The following is a 23,523-nucleotide window of genomic DNA, read 5'->3' as shown; positions in this document are numbered from 1 at the left end:
CTCAAAAAAGTGCATCATTTGAAAACAAAAAAATGGGAATGATTAAATGGCATTGTTTTTTTATGACAGCATAACTGATACATAGATCTAGAATCCATCCTCTGGATAATCTACTGTTTTATTATTATTATTTATTGCAATGGACAGATGTGCAAAATACAAAATGTTTCTCAAAATGCATCATTTTTTTTTTTTTTTTTGGGGGGGGGGGGGGTGTTAGGGGTGATTACATTTTTGAATATGTAGTTTAAAAAAAAAAAAAAAAAAAAAACAATTCCATAGCGTAATAATGCATGCATTAAAGGGTTAAAAAGTGCTTTTATAAAATGAGATTGTTGTGTGGAGTTAGTAGCAGAAACATGGACTTTTAAAGAGCTGACCACTCACTAGACTTACAAGCTCCTTCTTTGGATACAACAGCCTAAAATATGCTTTAACCAAACTGTATTATTTATTTTGCATGAAAACACAAACCTTGTTCTGAATCTGGAAAGAGGTAATCCGGTTCAGCGCTCTTGACGTGGCTCGTAGCCAGAAAGAAAACACAATTTAACCGTAAAAGCGCAACGCTGAGGCGATTTGGCATATTTTTGCAACGCAAAATTAAAGCAGTAAATAAACGCTCTGTGGCATTGAAGCAGTAGCACTGGCTAAATATGGTCCTGAGGGCAGTTTCTGGAGAAAGCAGGAGACATCTGAGGTCAGAGAGACGGAGAAAGTGAGTGGAGAATGAAGGAATATGATGTGGAGTGGGAGGAGAAATTCCAGTGACTGTTTCCACGCGCACATGGAATTCCAGGACTTCATCGCGGGGAGAAATGTTCAATTTAGGAGAATAAAAACAACTAACCGCAGGAGTTAAGGGGTGGTACTAAAGGCATACGTGATTATTTAGGTTAGATTTAACAATGCTGTAAGTGATTATTTAATGGAATAGACTGTCTCTATTCCCTGACAGATATCACTGAAGTAGGTTAGGTTTCTTGAGAAATCACACCTGTCTCCTCTCTACGACACACGGCGGGCCGCGCTTTTGTAGCCAATCAGAAACACGCTCTTCCTGTCAATCAAATGCACCTTTGGGTTTGCAGACATCGGGTTGGCTGATATGTCTTTGGAGGGCGGGGTTTTCGAGAGAGGAAGGCTTGTAAATGTACGTCGTTTGAGGTGTGATTAGTTTTAGGTTTTAAACAAGCATTTGTGGATGTAGTTTGTTATGAATTAATTCAAATTTGAGGTCCGTCATATTTCTGTAGTTTTGTCCAATATTTCTCGCTTCTCTTGAGTGTTTGTAAATGTACTGTTGTTTCGCTCGGGAACAAATCAGTTTTGGGCGAATCTTTTAAGTGAACGAATCGGTTTCGTTCACTTCATTCGTGAACATCTCTGTGTTGTTTAACGAATCTATTGAATCAATGGTTCAGTGACCCACTCAACACAAAAGACTCTCATTTGACGCCACAGCTGATGTAAAAGTGTAATCTGCAAATAGAGTGACTGGACAAATCTGAACGAATTTAAAGGGATAGTTCACCCAAAAATGAAAGGTACCTCATCATTTACTCGCCCTCATGTCATCCCAGATGTGTAAGACTTTCTTTCTTCTGCAGAACACAAACAAAGATTTTTAGAAAAATATATCAGCTCTGTAGGTCCATACAGTAAAAGGGTATGGTGACCAAAACTCTGAAACTTAAAAAAGCACTTAAAGGCAGCATAAAAGTACTCCATAAGACTCCAGTGTTTAAATCAATGTCTTCAGAAGCGATATAATAGATGTGGGTGAGAGACAGATCAATATTTATGTCCTTCTTATTATAAATCTCCATTTTCACTTTCACATGTAAAAAATTTTTTTGTTGTATTATTAGCGCATATCGCCACCTATTGGTCAGGGCTAGTCAAAGGTGGCGATTGATAAAAAGGGACTTAAATATTTATCTGTTTTTTACGAGCACCTATCATATCACTTCTGAAGACATTGATTTAACCACTGGAGTCGAATGGATTAAGTTCATGCTGCTTTTATGTGCTTTTTGCAGCTTCAAATATCTTGCCACTATTCACTTGCATTGTATGGACCTACAGAGCTGAGATATTCTTCTAAAAATCTTAATTTGTGTTCTGCAGAAGAAAGAAAGTCACACATCTGAGATGGCATGAGGGTGAGTAAACGATAAGAGAATTTTATTTTTGGATGAGCTATTCCTTTAAAGGAAAAGTCTCTTACTTATGGTTAGATTTACCAGTTAAGCACAAGTCAAACATTTTATTTATCACAGGCGTTACCAAGTTTGTAACAACTGGTTTGCAAATGTTTGTAAATTGCCATCATATGGTTGTTTTAAGTGTGCTATACTTCACCTAGAACTATTCTAAACAACATTTATTATAAAAATTCATACACAAATTCTTGTAAAAATAAATCTCTATATTAATTGAGAGACTTAATGGAATGTTTTTATTTAATGTGCCACACTGCAAGACTGTTAAAACAAAAATGTGACTAAAAATAGTACACAACTAAAAAAACTGAAATTTTGACCATTTACAACCTTATCTAAAATACATGCCTTCCCATATTGATATGCATTATGATATGATAGTAATTTGTGCAAATACCAGAGCAAACAATGACATGGCTATAGCATTTTTACCCTAATTTATGTACATAAATCCCACACAGAAGTTTAAGCTGTTTATTCCAGTCTCAATTTATTTGAGAAATCATGTCTCAGATAGAACATTTAATCTCTAATTTGGTCTGTGTGTGACTCAGGTTTAATTCAGCGGGATAATTCCTCTTGGGGCGGAACAGGCCAAAGTCAGCCGAGCGCGGAGACTTTACCTTGAGCGATGTACTCTACTTTACTAGGAAAGGGATTGAGTGCATAGTGGAAGATGAGGTCCACGCAGAGATTCACTTCTGGGGAGTCGGTGTCCTGGAACCTGATGACCAGAACCAACAACAACTTCCAATACTTCTCTCTTAGGCTCACCATACTGTGGGGAGTTGGTGCTGTCATGAGATACTGCATTATTCTTCCTCTAAGGTAGATTGCCAGTTCATTCATACGGTGAGATCCAATGCTTTAGTCTTTTGTTGGTCATGTATTAGTGAGATTAAAGAGGTTTTTTTTTTAAACCCAGTTTCAAATTAAAAGAATAGTTTACCCAAAACTGAAAATTCTGAGTTTTTCAGTTTTATGTGGAATACAAATGGAACTGTTTTGAATAATGCTCATGTTGCTCTTTTTCTGTGTGCTTTAATAACAAAAGCATATAGTGACCAGCGGCTGTGAAGCTCCAAAAAGCACAATAAAACACAATAAAAGTAGTCCATATATATGCACTATATTCCAAGCCATACGATAGCTTTGTGTGAGAAACTGACCAAAATGAACATTATTTAGCTATTTGTTTAAAGTCTATCTTTCTTCTCCGCTGCATGTCTTTAATCTTAAGTTTGCATATATTCAAATTGTGCACATCAAGAATGATTACGAGACACATGATAATCAGTGCCATTTGGCATCATTGACGTCAAATAGCCACATTTGAATATACATGGATGCATATTAGATTTGAGAGCTATTACTAGGGGAAATGTAGCGCATGAGTCACATGGACTAAATTTATGGTGCTTTTGTCCTTTTTTGGAGCCTAATAGCCGCTGGTCATTGTATGCTTTCGTTGTATGTACTTTCGATTCTTTGTACTGAAAAAAAGAGTTCAGAATGACATGAGGCTGAGTAAACTGAGTATTTTCACTGTTGCATTGCTTGTTCGATTACATTTACAACTAGAGTTTATTTTAAAGCATAAACCTCCCAAGTAATTATTTTTACTGAAAGACATCTGTGTTTCTGCGCTTCTGTTTTTGTGCCTGTATTTAGGCTTACACTGGCAACTATAGGACTTAGCTGGTTAGTGATTGGCACAACGCTGGTGGGTTTCTTCCCTAATTGCAGGTAAGGCTTTAGTTATTTTATCAGCTTTACAAATGCATAAGTTATTCCTGACATCAGAGTTATTCTAGTTGGTGTTCCTCTCTGCTGACAATACCAGCTACGTCTTAAAGGTTTTTTCCCCCATTAAAAAAGTTTTTCTACTAAGCAATGAATTGTAATTTTGAAACATATGTATAAAATAATGGCCACTCACATGAGATGAGGACTCTAGTCATATCAGTAACCTTATAAAATCTGTTTTATTCTACATGGAGAGGGTCCGCACATGGGGGCTGCCATTTTAGAATCACATGACCAGCCGAATACTACTCGCTTAATCTCAGTAACCATCTTGTTATTGGACACTTTCACTCTTGAATAAAATTAATCATGGCTGATTGTGAATAGTGAATTTCTAATGGAATCTGTAACTGAAAATTATTGATTTTGAATGATGCTGCATCCACACCACTAGTCGTAACTGTAAGTCCAAGATGACACAAGCAAAAAGTTACTGAGTGCACCTTAAGATTTTTATATTAATACATTACTACATTAGATTTGACATTATTGTCATTCTTTTTTGAACAAACACGCCTCCTTTCTATGTAAACTAGGCTTATTATAGATTGTGCAGTATTCACAATACTCTGTGCTATTTGCCCAGCGCAATTACCATCGTGCTATTACCACCCGAGGAAAATCGGTGGTAAACTGGATTTTATTTAATTTTAAATTTGTGTACATTTTCTATCCATCATGGCAAAAGTAATTCATCAAACAATGATCAAATGATCTTGAAGAGCATTAAAACTTGCCATTTATCCAGCTGCATGGTGTAGTCAAGCGTGTTTCTACATGTTAGAGGTGATTCAGGTGTCTGGACCACAGTAGTGGATCGATGATGTACAGTCCCAGCAGAGAGTGCCAGATCGCACAGAACCGGCCAGCAATATCAGAATTGCACCATGCAAATTGTGTGGGGGTGGGGGTGCGTTTGCATTGTTAGCTGATCTGCTTGATCCTTTAGTGATCCAGGCGCTAAACCAGTGCAGAAATAGCATGCAAATATATGACGCTTTTACTGGGCGCAATTTATTCTTAGTGATTTCCCCCAGTTATGTTTTGTTTTATGAGCTGGTTTGTCTCCACTAGGCTTCCTAACCTCGGACAACTGGTCGGCTCAAACTATTCTAAACTAGTAAGACCTTAGTCAACCAGCAAAAAAGATCAAGCTGGTCAGGAGTTTTTGCTGTTGAAACAGGCATACCAGCACTAATCAGCATTAGCCAGCCCGTTCGGTTGGTGTAGTGTTTGTTAGTTATCAGTCTTTTTTTTTTTTTATCATAATTATACTCATGCATGCCTCTTTCTTTGCAGGTTAAAGGGTTGGCTAAGTGACCTGGTCCATTTTATGTACAACCGAATCCTTGCTAGAGCCCTTTCAGCCACGATTCACTACCACAACAAGTGAGTGTTAGCTACATTTAACGTCACTAATCTAATCAAGTAGCAATAATGTGGTTTAGATCTATTCAGTTTGTTCCAAAACCCTAGTGAGCCATCTTGTTTCTACTGTCTACCAGTTTTGGGAAAGCTACTTCAAAACTGTAGATTTCCAAGATACAAGTTACTCTTAATTTAAAGTAGTAGTTAAACAACACAGTCAAGCTTCTCTTTTGAAAAAGTAGTTAGCTAAACTACACGCTATTAACAAAAAATAGCTAACCACATTGAAGCTAAGGGGGGCTATATCTTATTAAATAGCTAACTTCCATTTTAGTTATAAATAAAGACTGCCCCTACAATGCTTTAAAATCCTGCCTACATCAACAGCTCTGTAGGTTTTGAAACAGAGCATGTATGTTATCCATGCATGTGTGTGTAGAGTTTAACTAAGATGCTTATTCCTTTTTCAGACATAAACCCAAGAGTGGTGGAATTTTTGTGGCTAATCACACTTCGCCAATTGACGTTGTCATTCTGGCTAATCATGGCTGTTACGCCATGGTGACTGAGATCAAATGTACTCTTAAGCCAGAGGAATTAATCCTTACTAGTCTTAATAATCTTTCTTTCAAAGATGAGCTGAAATGAGTCATTCACACCATGTCGACAAACCCAGGTGTGACTGCTACTGTTTGTTTGATCAGGTCGGGCAGGTTCATGGTGGTTTAATGGGATTCGTTCAGCGAGCAACGGTGCGGTCTTGCCCTCACATCTGGTTTGAGAAAGCAGAAATGAGAGACCGCTACCTAGTGACTCAGAGGTATAACACCAATAACGAGAAGTGTATGTAGCTGAGTTCGGAATTGCATACTACCCGTACTACTTTTACTACTTCTGCCATATCTGTCTATGGCAGACGTAGTAAGAGTAATATGGTAGTGAGCAATTCCAAACTCAGCATGTCTGTGTCCCGCAAGACGACAATGAACACCCAGTACACAACACGCCCACTCCAAGTAACACCCCCCTTGGATCATAAAGCAATTCTATTGACTAAAGAACTATTAAAATCCTAGGTAATCGCTGTATGACTTGTGATAGTAAACATTTATATATCATCTCATATTAAGTATATAATTTCATCATCAGAAGGTATAAATGGTGAAATTAAAAATGTGTCTGTTCTGTTTTCTCCAGTTAGTTCATAAGCTAACCGGTTAGCCTATTAGCTTAGCATACCATTAGCTTCTTCTCCTCTTCATTTACATCATGCTTCTCCTCACTGTCGCCACCTAGTGATTCAGCTGTATGATTGTTTATTGTAAATTGGTATATGTCTCATCACTGTCATGATTGCTATGTTGCTCGGATCTGCACCCAAGACTTTCACCCACTGTTGCACTTGTGTATATGGTTGAGTGACAATAAAGTGATTTGATTTGTTTTCAAGAGAACTTTTAAGTTGCGGTATATTTAATAATTGTACAAACTTTTCATTTTTTAATCTTTGTGGTTAGGGTTAAACCTAGAGTTCTGGCAAACTTGCCGCAAATTTGCCACTCATTATTTTTTACATGCAAATTAACTTGTGATTTGCCACAAAGGTTCACCAGATGTTTGCAGCCCTTCACTGGTATTGGTAAACCTGCAGCAAATCATTGGCAACAATGAAGAGTTTGCCACAAAGCTCATTTGCATGTGAAAATTGAGTGGCAAATTTGCAGCAAGTTTGCCAACCCTCTAGATTTTTGTAAGGTTAAGGGTTAGGGATAGGTGTTGGTGTAGGGTGGCTTCGGGTCTTCAAATAAAGACAACAAACACAGTCTTGCTGACCCTTTTCATCTATTATTGCTAGACAAATACAAAGCACTACTGAAAAATGCAAAAAAAAAAAAAATGATGATTTTCAAAAGCCATGTCTTTTTTTGAAAAATCTAATTCTATAAAGCTAATTTCACACAGAAAGCTTATAATTTCTCTATATATTTTCTTGTACAGAATACCTCGCTATTGCATGCTGCGTCATGTCTGTCTGAGTCAGCTGCTATGTGCCTCACAGCATTGTCAGAAACGTGCTTATTTAAAAACAACACACACTGTTCTGACATGCAATTGGACTGATATTTAGGACAAAAGCAGCATTGAAAATCACATTGAACAGGGACACACAAATATCTATGCATACATCATAATAGTTATTGTATCTGATGCAAGCAGCAATTTTAATGAGCGTTTCCTCATACTTATGATCAGAATTGAGAGCTAGCATACTGCTTAGTGCATATTGCACAGTATATACTGCATACTGCCTACTATTTAAAAAAAAACAGCATGTGAAAAAGGATGCAGAATGTAACTGTAAATGTAACAGTATTCTATATACAAATGACCTTACTAGGTTGCATTTATAATTCAGTGAGTGGCGTCTTGCAAAAATAAATAAGGTTATTTTCCTTTTTTTTAAAAATCTAATTTTGTGCAATTTGTCTCAACTCTTGGCAGTCCAATCAAATAATGAATCAAAACAGGAGATCTTTAAAAGATATTAAAATGACATGGCTGATATTAGCTTCATTGCTATGTGGAATACAGTATTCCATGCAGTGTGCTCTGTTGTATGTTGCACATTTTGGCAATACATACTACGTGCATATTGCAGTAATAGTATGAGAAGTATGGTAGTATTCTGTTACTATTAGTATGCCATACTGATAACACTGTAAATTTTTTTTCTTTCTCCAGTTTTACAGGCTAAGAGATCATGCAAATGACAAACAAAGCTTCCAATACTCATATTCCCCGAAGGTAAGAGTATTATAACAATGAGAGACACACTGAGATAGAGTTTCAGTAGTATCTCAGATCCTGCTATACTACATTTCTCAGTGGTTGAAATAGGAGTCATAAAAGTATCTGAGCTTTTGTAAATCTAATGCTTGCACCTGGTTGTCCCCGCAGGAACATGCATCAACAATACCACAATAATGATGTTTAAAAAGGTAAGTTTTGAAATTGGAGGAACTATTTACCCTGTGGCTATAAAAGTAATATGTAGCTGTCTTTTGTGTGCATTAGCCATTAGTGAAACAAATGGCATTAAAATGAATTGATTTAAATAAAATGCTAAAAATAAAGTGTCATTTATACATTGCGGCAAATGCAAACAGCATGTACTTAAAGGGATAGTTCACCCAAAAATTTTCATTTTCACCCTCATGCTGACTTTGCCTTCTGCGGAACACAAATGAAGATATTTTGAAGAATGTATAAGCTGTTATTTTCCATACAGTATGAAGTGAATTGACCCCAGTTACCTTTGTTCACTCTGACAAGCTTTGCAGAACTCCCCATAGGAATGAATGGGAGATTGCTGTGAATGGCACAGTTTTTTGCTAAATGTTCTTATAAACGGAACTGATAATATTCTTACGTGGGCTGGAATGAAGAGTGACATTTATTTATCTGACATTTTTTTGTAAAAGAAATCTACTTAAACACACACTAATCCCGCAGACTCACGTTAGAAAAAAGCTAGTGCTTGTCAGAGACATTGCGGACGGCAACAGTTGCTAAGATATGATTGGTCAGCAATGCTTTTAAGGTGGGGTTTAGCAAAAGGTCAACTGGGTCCAGAACTTTCAATCTCCAAAAAAAGGCAGCATAAAAGTAATCCATACGACTTGAGTGATTTAATCCAGGTCTTAAGTAATATGATTGCTTTGGGTGAGAAACTAAGCAAAAATTCAGTCCTTATGCACCAAAAATCTTCATTTCCATCTAGCTCTTCTATGCATGTTCATGATAAAAGCTTGTTCACACGTCCTCACGCTTGACGCACGCACGCTTGCATGTTCACGGAAGAACTTCCAGTTGTTTCGCAAGCTTCTCTCGTGAACGTGCATAGGAGTTGTCCATACAATGCAAGTCAGTGGAGTCAAAAACTTATAAGCTGCAAAAAGTACATAAAGGCAGCATAAAAGTAATCAATACAACTCTTAATTCATATGTTCTGAAGTGATATGTATAAGTCCTTATTACCATCTTGAAGCTTGCATTTCGTTTCAAACTGGGTGTATGTCAAGATTTATAATGAATAAAGACTTAAATTTTGATTTGTTTTATTGCCCAAAACCGTTTGTATTGCTTCAGGAGACATGGATTAAGAAGAAGCCTTTATTTTGGTACATACATTATACATACATTTTTTGCAAATATATGGTAAAATGTATTTGTTTTTCACATATCCCAGCTAAGCTGGGGTCAGAGTGCAGGGTCAGCCATGATATGGTGCCCCTGGTGCAGATAGGGTCAAGGGCCTTGCTCAAGGGCCCAACAGGGGCATCTTGGCAGTAATGGGGCTTGAACCCCCAACCTTCTAATCAGTAACCCACAGCCTTAACTGCTGAGCCACCATTGCCCCTAACTTATAGAGGTGGGAACAGAGCTGTTAATTTATTCCATAGGAGAGCAAGGATGAAAGTGTACACATATCCTCACAGAAAATGATATATGATGTTACAGTGTCTGTGAGCTCGTCCAGGTCTGTGGCTGCAGCTTCAAAAACACTCCAGTCAGTGCAGTCAAAGCAGGCTTGTAGTTCCAGCTATGCTTCATTGGTCCATCTCTTTACAGTCTTTACTACAGGTTTAGCTGATTTTAGTTTCTGCCTGTAGGGTGGAAGAAGATGAACCAGACAGTCATCAGAGAGTCCCAAAGCTGCTCTAGGGACAGAGCAATATGCATGTCTGTATTTGGGCAGTTCACGTGTGAGATTTGCCTTATTAAAATCTCCAAGAATAGTAATAAGTGAGTCCGGGTGTTGTTGCTTCATGTTTGATCAGCCAGCTGATTCAGCGCTGCACTCACACACGCGTGTGGAGGAATGTAAACACCAGAATAAACGAGGAAAACTCCCGAGGCGAGTAGAAAGGCTTACAGTTTATGAAGAGCGCCTCTACAGCACATCATCTTCAGCATTGTTACATCTGTACACCAACTTGCATTGATGTAAAAGCATGTTCCACCGCTTCTCGTTTTCCCCGATAACTCCGCGATGCGATCCGCTCTGAACAGCTGAAAGCCCGGCAGAAGTAACACGCTGTCTGGAATGGTTTCACTCAGCCAGGTTTCCGTGAAGCACAAAGCAGCAGAATTTGCAATGTTCTTATTTGTATGGGTTAGGAGAAGTAGTTCATCCATTTTGTTAGGAAGAGAGCGGAGATTCGGTAGATGGATGCTTGGCAGCGCAGTTCGAAAGCTGCATTGATGCAGTTTGACCAGCACACCGGCTCACTTCTCACGCTTGTGTTTTTTAGTGCGCTTGTACAGCACTGCTGCTCCTCCCACTAAAATGTCCAACAAAACATCTGAATAATAATCAAAAAGATGATCTGGTGTTTGCTGCCGAATATTTAACAGCTCGTCTCTGGCGAAACTGATCGAAAAGACATTACTAAACACAGGACAAACAAACAAAAACAGCATAAGAACTGGAGAGCTCCATACTGCGGCGGCCAGCTGCCGTGCCATCACTCATTTTCTTTTGCAATTCAAAACATTTTAAAATGTAAAAAGAACATAATTGTAAGTGCATGGTTGGGGTTAATCCTCAGTTCTCTATTTGCTCATTTATTTCCTCAGATCAAAAAAGTATTTTTATTTTTTATTTTTAATCAAATGTGTCCATAATATCAGGTTTATTTTATATTAAAATCAGGTTTCCCACGGTCATGGAATACCTGGAATATTTTTAATTTTGTCATGGAAATGAATAAACTCTTAAGTTATGGAAAGGGATTGGAAATCTATGCTCAAATATTGGCTATAAATTGCTCTCTGTGAGTGCAATCTCTGTAAAATGTTTTTTAATAAAATACTTATCCAGTAAACCTGAATAACAAGAAAAGTATTTTAAATTAATTTGTCAAAAGGTGTGGGGACACTGTTAAATAAACTCAGCAAAAAAAGAAACATCCCTTTTCAGGACACTGTATTTTAAAGAATTTTGTAAAAATCCAAATAACTTTACAGATCTTTATTGTAAAGGGTTTAAACAATGTTTTCCATGCGTGTTCAATGAACCATAAACAATTGAGCATGCACCTGTGAAACGGTCATTAAGACACTAACAGTTTACAGACAGTAGGCAATTAAGGTCACAGTTATAAAAACTTAGGATACTAAAGAGACCTTTCTACTGACTCTGGAAAAACACCAAAAGAAAGATGCCCAGGGTCCCTGCGTGAACGTGCCTTAGGCATTCTGCATAGATGGCAATAAATTGCAATGTTCGTACTGTGAGACGTCTAAGACAGTGCTACAGGGAGACAGGAAGAACAGCTGATCGTCCTCGCAGTGGCAGACCACATGTAACAACACCTGCACAGGATCGGTACATCCAAATATCACACCTGCGGGACAGGTACAGGATGGCAACAACAACTGCCTGAGTTACACCAGGAACGCACAATCCCTCCATCAGTGCTCAGACTGTCCGCAATAGGCTGAGAGAGGCTGAACTGAGGGCTTGTAGGCCTGTAAGGCAGGTCCTTACCAGACATCACTAGCAACAACATCGCCTATGGGCACAAACCCACCTTCACTGGACTAGACTGAACTGGCAAAAAGTGCTCTTCATTGACGAGTTGTGGTTTTGTCTCAGCAGGGGTGATGGTCGGACTCGCGTTTATCATCGAAGAAATGAGCATTACACCGAGGCCTGTACTCTGGAGTGGGATCGATTTGGAGGTGGAGGGTCCATCATGGTCTGGGGCGGTGTGTCACAGCATCATTGGACTGAGCTTGTTGTCATTGCAGGCAATCTCAACGCTGTGCGTTACAGGGAAGACATCCTCCTCCCTCATGTGGTACCCTTCCTGTAGGCTCATCCTGACATGACCCTCCAGCATGACAATGCCACCAGCCATACTGCTTGTTCTGTGCGTGATTTCCTGCAAGACAGGAATGTCAGTGTTCTGCCGTGGCCAGCAAAGAGCCCGGATCTCAATCCCGTTGAGCACGTCTGGGACCTGTTGGATCGGAGGATGAGGGCTAGGGCCATTCCCCCCCAGAAATGTCCAGGAACTTGCAAGTGCCTTGGTGGAAGAGTGGGGTAACATCTCACAGCAAGAACTGGCAAATCTGGTGCAGTCCATGAGGAGGAGATGCACTGCAGTACTTAATGCAGCTGGTGGACACACCAGATACTGACTATTACTTTTGATTTTGACCCACCTTTGTTCAGGGATACATTATTCCAGGTCTGTTAGTCACACGTCTGTGAAACTTGTTCAATTTATGTCTTAGTTGTTGAATCTTTTTATGTTCATACAAATATTTACACATGTTAAGATTGCTGAAAATAAAAGCAGTTGAAAGTGAGACGACGTTTCTTTTTTTGCTGAGTTTATTAGAGCTGACCATTTGTTTTCACTTGTGATTAGATCCACATCTCTCCAAACAGTAAATCTAATTAAATGGCAAGTAATGTTTTTTGTATTAGTGACAGATCAATACAAGATGTAACATCTTTTGCCATTTAACCTCAGTTGTTCAGCGAAATGGGAACAAACACTCAATGCATATTTAAATGTTTATTTCACACCCTCATTGTCTGTTTTTAGAGATATTGGTGTCTTGCCGTTTTATGGCACGCTAGACAGAATCATTTGTTGATGTTTTCCATATGTACCTCATCCGTGCACACTCAAAAGTGTACTAACCCAACAGCATGTGTGTAAAACTGTGTGTGTGTATTTGAACAGTTTAGTCCACAGTTGTGCTCCACATTAACACTGGTGCAGTTTTAAGTTTAATACCCCTATTGGGAGAGAAAAGGGAATGTATATCTGTTCATGTAGCACTCATTTAGTCTTACTTTACATTGGTCAGAATAGAGATTCAGACAACCTTTTCATAGACCACTTACATGAGCTTTGGCATTATTTGCATCCTGGATAATGACATGGACATTATAATATAATAAATGCATTAGTAATACCTACTCCTGAAACATAATTAACAAAAGAGAAATCAAAATTGCATTATTATATTAAAAACTTACCATTAAAGAGTTTATCATCTTTTCTTCTCAGGAAGGGTTCTAAAATACCTGTGTGAACAACAATAAATAACTGTGAAAAGACTTAGTGATATGCTCTCTTTTACAGTGATAACAGAACAATAAGAAAGGCAAGAATTCTGTATTACACTGTATAACAAAATATTACAAAAAATACAGACTTAAAGGGCGTAACGTGGGTGGCTTGCAGAGAAGAGACAGGAGTAGATTCTTTTAATCGCAAACATTGGAGTAGAACAAACACTAAAGCTTAACATTCAAAATAAGCACACCATAGCACCTCATAATGAACCACTTCACAACATATCACTTCATGGACTGACAAAGACTTAACAAAACTAGAGGGTATTTATACACTGAGAAACAAAGGAGGGAATAGAAGGCAGGTGCAGATGATGATGTACTGATAGGAGTGATTAGGGCAGTGAATCCTGGGAAATGGAGTCCGGGGGGAAAACTTTAAAATAAGAGTCCTTGAAGAGAACGAGGGAGACAGACTGTGACAAAGGGGTCATGGCATGCTTTTTTTTATTTATTATTTTAATATGTTGCTTGAAGTTCACTTATAATATTAGTAAAGTTTTTTTCATATTTGTAAAACACGACCTTAAGAAAAGCTCTGTTTTGGTGCAGCTTCTCCTTTAAGACTTGACAGTAAATGCCCACTGTTCTGATTGGATCTCTGCTCTTGACTGACCTACTCTCTTGTGCCCTTCAAGTGGAGTTGGAAATATCGTAATTACGAGTTCTGAGCACATGAATGACCCCGTGAAGTCGTATTAACAAGTGGGAAACTCGGAATTCTAGATGATACACGAGTTTTCGAGTTGGGACTTTGGAAGGGGTGTGTCAACATGAAAGATGATAAGAAGTAATCATTTTGATAAATTATTTAAACTTCTGTAATTTATTTCAACAAATGAATTTGTTTTATATGACAGTCAACTAATGACTCACCCTTTGCGGGGTTTTTTTTTTTAAAGCAAATTAATTAATAATGTTAGATATCATGCATTAATAAATCATACATGTCGTTTATAAGTGATACAGGTTTATTCACTAATGTTTGTTCATCGGTACAACTGGAAAAGTAGCTTTTGCTGTTGTTCATTTTGTTTAAGTTTGGCTTCCGTATTTGTTTCCCACTTGAATGCGTGATATGTCGTAGTAACGAACTCGGAGGTACGAGCTTCCCAGGTGCACTTGAAGGCAGTATCTCTACTTGCCATTTTCCTCCTCACTGCTACTGGGCGGGGCTACAGAAGTAATAAGGTAAAGTAGGCTTTGATGTGTTGTTGTGGAGGCGGTCAGATGCAAATGTCTACCACAGTGTGACATCACAATGTGGAGGAAGTAGAGAACGAGTCGTTTTGGCAGCTTGGTTTCAACAAATGTTCCTTTTGCAGTGAGGAGGACATTTTGAGTTTGTTTTTATAGTACAATGAATTCTTATATGTCAAAAGATCAAGTAAAATTTGATTCCTCATGTCATGACCCCTTTAAAAAGAATATGCATTACATAGGCCTCTATACAGTACACAAAACAAAATATTTAGCCTACACAATATGTAATATATCTGCATTAAACACAAAGCCAATACACAAAACACTGATATTTATTGGATAATAAATAAGTATCAAACATTTTTGCAAACAGCCATTTAATTCTTGCCTTGGTGGATATTATTATTTTTTTATAATTACAATTGAGAACTTTGGGTTTTGTTAATGTGTGTGTGTGTGTGTGTAATCTTAACTCACCTCCTCAGATAGGAATCTTGTTTCCCCTTTCCTGTAGCACCAGAGGAAATAGGCATCTCTCCAGCTACATATTAACAACACAGTGCACTAAAACATTCACAACGTGTACGTTCTACAGTATTACACCTCGGACAAACAACAGTGTACAATCTGATCCTAGCATATTGTTAAAATCTTCCAATAACCTACTGGTCTTCGCAGAGCAAGAGGAGGTTTTTGTTGTTGTCTCCATAGCAACAGGGCCCCATATATGTTCCACAATAGTCTGAATAATGTCCATCAATACAGAGGTGCAGAGAAGCAGAACAGCCCTTGGTCAAACTGGTGTAACTGCAGTTTTGTTGTTTACAAATTGCATGTTCACCCTGTCTACATAAAGAGATCGAAAGATCAACACGGAATAATATAATATTATAAAAAATTCAAAAACTTTAAGAGAATATGCAATAATACATAGGCTTATATATAGGGTGACCACCCAGATTCCTGCTTGTGGAAAACGGGACAGCCCCCTCCCAGCAAAAATGAAATTGACGTGTCCTTACCTAGGTGCAGATCAATGCGAAGTAGAGGGTGCATCCACATCTGTAACTGTTGTCACCTTGTACTTTTTGCTGGCAGCAATTTTTCTCAGTGTGCGCTTGTCTTTCATGAGTTTATCGTAAAATGCAGGGCAGTCCAGTCCAAAATTAAGATGTACAAAAAGCATTGCCTTCATGACTGTTACACTGAGTCGAGATTTATCCGGTGTCCGTGCTGCGTTCATTAATGAGAACACAGGCTCCACAGATGCAGATGTCCCAGGCAGGCATAAAAGAAATTCCACGACCTTGGCTAAGACTCCAAAGTTGATGGTCTTGCTCTCCAGCTCATGAAAAACGTCTGTCCATCTCTCAGACATGGCTGTCTTGTTCATGTTCCACTCAGTGATGCGACGAGTGACAATGTTTTTCGCGCAAGCCCACTCATCAAAGAGCGTGGATTCGTCAATCAAACTGAGAGCGGGGATTCTGGAGTAGAAGTGTTCGAGGCTGCTCTGAATGTCTTTCCACTCTGGGATGTCTCTCAGTAGGGCCCAGTCAAGTTTTTCTGTGTTCTTCAATGAGTGGCTCCAATTTTGGAGGTAATCTACTGATGCTGCACAAAACAAATCATCCGCTCGCATGTCACCAGCTTCAACCAGGGCATCCAACAGCTTTTTAATGTCAGAGGGTATGAATGATTCCTCCAGCCTGACCTGCAATACTTTTCATGAATGTGCAAAGCCATTTTTGTGGCTGATATCTGGTCTTGCTCTACTATGTCCAGTTCATGGTTAAAAGTGGCTGTTTGCCTGAGTGTGAAGCCAATCCATAGTTTAGTGCAAGGATCGCTGAAAATGTCTCAGAAACTTTGGGCATTTTTCTTGAGAAAGAAAGTATGCGTGCAGACTATTTAAAATGTGTAGTATTCTTTCAAGAGCTAGACCAAGAGAGAGGATGCATGTGTTTCCATGCTGCAGTAATCTCTGATAGTCCAGATGCACAAAAGCATGTACGTTGCATATGACAGCTTCAGATTTGGTGAGGGCAGAAGAAAATTTCAGATCATGAAATTTCTTGATCAATTTCACGGTGCAGTCAGCTGACCGAAAGCTATGGCCGTGCACAACCGAATGATAAGCAAAAAGTCTTGCACTTGCATGCACCTTGTCAGATTCTGAACTTTTCCTAAAAAAATAATCACTAACACTTGGTGTGGCACACTTACTTTTAGCAGCATCCACATGCTTTTTAGTATGAACATTCTGCACGATGTCATTGTGGCCTCCATGGGTGATGGAAAAGCGGGCACCACAAATCTCACACCTCACTTTATCAGCCTCTGTCTGTGACTCCTTTTTTAGAAATGTAATCTCTTTTTGAAGATCCTCATTAAATGTGCATGCACACTTCCTTGACATTTTTCCAGCCGCAATTTCATCTGTGTGCTCTTTCAAACTGACTCTTCAATCAGTTCACTAACTGGATGTCTATTAATAGGGGATTGTGATTGGATAGTTTAATCCATGTACTTCAATTAACATGGTGTGATTTTATTGGTTTTACAAGCCGTATCCTTGGCTACCTTTGATTAGAATTCTCACATGACTGAGAAAGTTGCATAGGCGATAGAGAAATTTTAGGAGAGGGGAAATACGGGACAAAACACGATTTTTCAGAATTAGTCAGGACACTAGAAAAAGTGCTTAAATACGAGACTGTCCCAGGAAAAACGGGATGTCTGGCCAACCTACCTATATAGTACAGTATATACAGTGCACAAAACTTGTTGCCAACACAAGATGTCATATCTGCAATAAACAGTAGGTTAGACACAAAATACACAAAGTGTATTGCACTGACATTTAGTGACAAGACATGGCTTCAAAAATTATATAAATAGTTTATTATAATGATCCTTATAACCCATACCAGCTTTGGGGTGTAACTGCAATATTTCATTTTCCCAACACTACAATATAGTCAGACACTATAAAGTGATTTTTTGTAAAATAACCAGAACTATGTAGATTGAAGGTACCTATAAAAACAGCTTAAACCAGCCTAAGATGGTTTGATGGTCTTAGCTAGTCTGTTGGCCAGTTTTAGAGGGGTTATGGGCACATTTTAGTTAGTCAGGCTGAGAAACCAACGTGCCAACCATCTAAGCACCAACTTGACAGGGTGGAGATCTTAAACCAGATTAGACCAGCAAACCAGCTTAGGCTGATTTAAAGGCACAGTTCACCCAAAAATGAAAATTCTTTCATCATTTGCTCACCCTCATGTCATCCCAAATGTGTATGACTTTCTTTCTTCTGCAGAACACAAAATAGGATTTTTAGAATAATATCTCAGCTCTGTAGGGCCATACAATGCAAGTGAATGGTGGTCAGAACTTTGAAGGTCCAGAAAGCATATAAGGCAGCATAAAAGTAATCCATACAACTACAGTGGTTAAATCCATAATTTTAGAAGTGATATGATAGGTGTGGGTGAGAAACAGATCCATATACAAGTCAGTTTAAACTATAAATATCCACTTTCACTTTCACATCCACATTTTTCTTCATTTGTTTTTGGTGATTCACATTCTTCATGCATATCGCCACCTACTGGGCAGGGAGGAGAATTTTGTAGTAAAAGAAGACTTAAATATTGATCTGTTTCTCACCCACACTTATCATATCACTTCTGAAGACATGGATTACCAGTGGAGTCATATGGATTGCTTTTAAGATGCCTTTGTGTGCTTTTTGGAGCTTCAAAGTTCTAGCCACATTTCACTAGCATTGAATGGATCAACGGAGCTGAGATATTCTTCTAAAAATCTTCGCATGTTTAAAGCAGAAGAAAGAAAGTCATACACATCTGGGATGGCATGAGGGTGAATAAATGACTAGATTAGAAATGTTTCAAATTGGGGTGAACTATCCCTTTAAGATATTTTTTTTTCAACAGAGAATTATTGTGCACACACGGCACTGTATAATATTGTGTACACTGTATTGCTTTAAAGTTCTAAAGGCATTTCTATTTCCAAACAGTATGAATACATGCGAATCGAACAGTCTGTTTCCGGAAGTCCCCTCCCCCTCAGCGGAAGTGCAGCCACTGCAGCTGTTATTGTTGACAGACGGAGCTTCAGGGGTAAAATGGCGGTGCCCCGTCGATCCTCTCAGCATCAACACAGCAGCCTGCAGCCGTCTTCGCGGAACGTCGTGATCGCCTCTCCGCCTCCCGAATCCCCATCCGCGATTATTCCCGAAGCGGCGAGTTTATTGAGCCCCACGGTCACTGGCGCAGCGGAATGCGACGGTGCGACAATGGACGCCGCAGCGGCCTCCTCCTCCTCCGCCTCTTCCCCGGACCGACCCGCCCCAGCGTCGGCGCTCGGCAGCTCCAGCTGCAGCAGCATTAGCTCCAGCGCGACCGCAGGCAGCCAGAGCCCCAGCTCGGGGGCTGCCAGTCCCGGGGAGGGAGTGTGCGGGGCCGGCGGGGCGTTCAGGGAGCTCTTCGAGGCTTGTCGGAACGGAGATGTGTCGCGGGTGAAGCGGTTGGTGGACTCGGTGAATGTGAACGCCAAAGACATGGCCGGGCGAAAATCAACACCTCTTCATTTCGCTGCAGGTCTGTATTTATGATATTTAGTTTGTTGTTTAGTAGTATGTATATGATATATGCGTGTTGTGCTTGTATTATTTGGCAGTCTAAACACTTTGTTTGATGTTGGCCTTATAAAATATCAGACGGATGTTTTTCACCGCATAACTTTGGTTCCACTGCAGTGTGATTTTATCTATATAAGGATGGCATTATGCAATAATAACACATACATATATATAGTGTATTCAGTTGTGTAAAGTGTGCTTGCATAGAGGAATAATGTACAATAGCTTGAGTATTTGTTATAGCCATGTGTTGTCAATCCATAATCTATTACTTAATCTATTAATGGAAGGAGATTTGGGGAAAAACAAAGACTAAAACATGTCTTTGAGCCATAAATATGTATTTTATAAAACTATATCAAACTTTAAAGTGATGTTTGTAAGATATTGTGTCCTTAAGCTGGAAATATGTTTCAAATAATGTTTATTTTTTGCATTTGTATTTTAAATGCTTCATGGGATATTTCTCAGGATGTGACGGAAAACATATGTAGACCCTTATCTTTTCAATAAAGTAGATTCATTACATTTTAATATGATCATCATGCAGTGTTTGTTGCCAAATATGTGAATGTTAGATTAATGTTCATAATTTATTAGGAGATTCATGATATTATAATGTGAATATTATATGCGACGTTTTGCAGGCTTTGGCAAATTCCACAGCTGAAGTCAGAAGTTTACATACACCTTAGCCAAAAACATTTAAACTCAGTTTTACACAATTCCTGACATTTAATCGTAGAAAACATTCCCTGTCTTAGGTCAGTTAGGATCACTACTTTATTTTAAGAATGTGAAATGTCAGAATAATAGTAGAGAGAATGATTTATTTCAGCTTTTATTTCTTTCATCACATTCCCAGTGGGTCAGAAGTTTACATACACTTTGTTAGTATTTGGTTGCATTGCCTTTAAATTGTTTAACTTGGGTCAAATGTTTTGGGAAGCCTTCCACAAGCTTCTCACAATAAGTTGCTGGAATTTTGGCCCATTCCTCCAGACAGAACTGGTGTAACTGAATCAGGTTTGTAGGCCTCCTTTCTCACACACGTTTTTCAGTTCTGCCCACAAATTTTCTCTTGGATTGAGGTCAGGGCTTTGTGATGGCCACTCCAATACCTTGACTTTGTTGTCCTTAAGCCATTTTGCCACAACTTCAGAGGTATGCTTGGAGTCACTGTCCATTTGGAAGACCCATTTGCAACCGAGCTTTAACTTCCTGGCTGATGTCTTGAGATGTTGCTTCAATATATCCACATAATTTTCCTTCCTCATGATGCCATCTATTTTGTGAAGTGCACCAGTCCCTCCTGCAGCAAAGCACCCCCACAACATGATGCTGCCACCCACATGCTTCACAGTTGGGATGGTGTTCTTTGGCTTGCAAGCTTCACCCTTTTTCCTCCAAACATAAAGATGGTCATTATGGCCAAACAGTTTAATTTTTGTTTCATCAGACCAGAGGACATTTCTCCAAAAAGTAAGATCTTTGTCCCCATGTGCATTTGCAAACTGTTGTCTGGCTTTTTTATGGTGGTTTTGGAGCAGTGGCTTCTTCCTTGCTGAGCAGCCTTTCAGGTTATGTCGATATAGGACTCGTTTTACTGTGGATATAGATACTTGTCTACCTGTTTCCTCCAGCATCATCACAAGGTCCTTTGCTGTTGTTCTGTGATTGATTTGCACATTTCACACCAAACTACTTCATCTTTAGGAGAGAGAATGCATCTCCTTCCTGAGCGGTATGATGGTTGCGTGGTCCCATGGCGTTTATACTTGTGTACTGTTGTTTGTACAGATGAATGTGATACCTTCAGGCATTTGGAAATTGCTCCCAAGGATGAACCAGACTTGTGGAGGTCCACAATTGTTTTTCTGAGGTCTTGGCTGATTTCTTTTGATTTTCCCATGATATCAAGCAAAGAGGCACTGAGTTTGAAGGTAGGCCTTAAAATACATCCACAGGTACACCTCCAATTGACTCCAATTGATGCCAATTAGCCTATTAGAAGCTAATTGTCTAACGGCTTGACATAATTGTCTGTAATTTTCCAAGCTGCTTAAAGGCACAGTTAACTTAGTGTATGTAAACTTCTGACCCACTGGAATTGTGATATAGTAAAATTACTCATGTCATTCACAAAGTGATTGTCCTAAACGATAGTTTGCTAATATTAAATCTGTGGAGTGGTTAAAAAATTAGATTTAATGACTTCATCATAAGTGTATGTTAACTTCTGACTTCAGCTGTATTTTTTATACCATGTATATATTTTCGTTACCACCACTAATATTCAGATTAGTGATCAATTTTGTTTTTTCAGTGACTGATTCTAAACATTTTACATCACGTTAAAGGGATTGTTCACCCAAAAATGAAAATTCTCTCATCATTTACTCACCCTTATGCCACCCCAGATGTGTATGGCTTTCGTTCTTCTGCAGAACACAGATGAAGATTTTTAGAAGAATATCTCAGCTCTGTAGGCCCATACAAATCAAGTGAATGGTGACCAGAACTTTGAAGCTCCAAAAAGCACAAAGGCAGCATAAAAGGGATCCATACAACTCCAGTGGTTTAATCCATATCTTCAGAAGCGATCCTATTAATTTTAAATGAGAACAGACCAAAATGTTACTCCCTTTTCAATATAAATCTAGACTCCGCAGTCTTCTTGATGATTTTAAGATTGATTACACGTCCTAGTACTAGGAATAGTAATAGAGCTTGAAATCATGATTGTGCCTTGAGACTGCAATGACAGTGAAAAGGAGTAAAGTGAAAAAGGAGTTACATTTTGGTCAGTTCTCACACAAAACCGATTGGATCACTTCAGAAGACATGGATTAAACCACTATGCTCTTTATGAGTCTTTTATGCTGCCATTACATGCTTGTTAGAGCTTCAAAGTTCTGGAAACCATTCACTTGTATTGTATGGACCTACAGAGCTGAAATATTCTTCAAAAATATTTATTTGTGTTCTCCAGAAGACAGAAAGTCATTCACATCTGGGATGGCATGAGGGTGAGAGAATTATGAGAGAATTTTCGTTTTTGGGTGAACTATCCCTTTAAATTAATTGCATTTTAGACATTGTCATACACAATTGTATGTATTTTTTTGATAATATTTATGGTTTCAGTGCATCATATTCTTCATATTTTAGATTTATTGTCACATTTGATGTTTGTCAGGCTTTGGCAGAAAGGACGTTGTCGAGCATCTGCTTCAGACTGGAGCAAACGTGCATTCGCGTGATGATGGTGGTCTGATCCCGCTCCATAATGCCTGCTCGTTCGGACACGCGGAGGTGGTCAGCCTGCTGTTGTGTAGCGGCGCGGACCCCAACGCACGAGACAACTGGAACTACACACCCTTACACGAGGCAGCCATTAAGGGCAAGATAGATGTCTGCATCGGTACAGATTCTGTTTCTTGTGTTATATTTCCATAGGGATGCAAAAATTTCTATTGTAGTGTGAGCTGTCCGGCATTGGGGTTCTAGCAGATTATTCCACTGAATACTGAAACACAATTTGGCTAATTCCACTACAAATGCAGAAACTTGGGATGCACCAAATTATGACTGATACAGATAACCGATTTATTTTAAACAGAGATACTGTTCACAGGAAGTGTGTATTTATTTATTTTTTATTTTGATTTGTTGTCTAATGAATCATAATCGTTATTTTGTTTTAGGGATTGTCTAGCTGCTACAGAGTGGTGTGCTGTGCTGCAGGATTATTGTGTTGTGATAGTGCTGTTGTTCTGCAGTATTTTGCACTGTTTCCCTGATGTCATAGAGTGCTTTAGAATACCCCTCTGCTGAGACAGCACACTGTGTATGCATTTGTGAGAAAGAGAGAGGAAAAACTGACATAGTCTCTGATGCATTTGTTGCAGGTTAAATGGTTTTATCAGAATATTAAATGAAACTTCGTCTAAAAATTTTTTTTTTTCTGTGTACTTTGGCAAATAGTTTCTGGTTTAGTTCAGGTATGTTGGAAGAATTTGCAAAGTGCGGTAGACTAACAAAATCTTTTTATGAAATGATTGCTACCCCTCTGGTTTAGTTTAATTTTA

General features: G+C 38.8%; 2 protein-coding genes and 1 pseudogene across 3 annotated transcripts in view; 2 read left to right on the top strand and 1 right to left on the bottom strand.

Moving 5' to 3' along the window:
* LOC127439992 (A disintegrin and metalloproteinase with thrombospondin motifs 12-like) overlaps nucleotides 1-598 on the bottom strand; it is a 53,171-nt gene extending 52,573 nt beyond the window's left edge. The window contains exon 1 of the mRNA XM_051696332.1: nucleotides 475-598. Coding sequence (XP_051552292.1) covers nucleotides 475-586 — 112 coding nt within the window. The 5' untranslated portion in view covers nucleotides 587-598. The remainder of the gene's footprint in view (nucleotides 1-474) is intronic.
* Nucleotides 599-2,804: 2,206 nt separating this feature from the next.
* Nucleotides 2,805-8,703, top strand: LOC127439785 (glycerol-3-phosphate acyltransferase 3-like; annotated as a pseudogene).
* A 10,162-nt stretch (nucleotides 8,704-18,865) lies between these two features.
* The window catches only part of LOC127437588 (poly [ADP-ribose] polymerase tankyrase-1-like), a 34,602-nt gene continuing 29,944 nt past the window's right edge, over nucleotides 18,866-23,523 (top strand). For both annotated transcript variants that reach the window (XM_051692621.1, XM_051692614.1), the window contains exons 1-2: nucleotides 18,866-19,391; nucleotides 22,632-22,856. In XM_051692621.1, coding sequence (XP_051548581.1) covers nucleotides 18,917-19,391; nucleotides 22,632-22,856 — 700 coding nt within the window. In that variant the 5' untranslated portion in view covers nucleotides 18,866-18,916. The remainder of the gene's footprint in view (nucleotides 19,392-22,631; nucleotides 22,857-23,523) is intronic.

Source organism: Myxocyprinus asiaticus, chromosome 4, assembly GCF_019703515.2.
Source record: "Myxocyprinus asiaticus isolate MX2 ecotype Aquarium Trade chromosome 4, UBuf_Myxa_2, whole genome shotgun sequence".
Taxonomy (NCBI): domain Eukaryota; kingdom Metazoa; phylum Chordata; class Actinopteri; order Cypriniformes; family Catostomidae; genus Myxocyprinus; species Myxocyprinus asiaticus.
The sequence above is the reverse complement of the archived record's forward strand: the minus strand, read 5'-3'. Positions and strand labels throughout refer to the sequence as shown.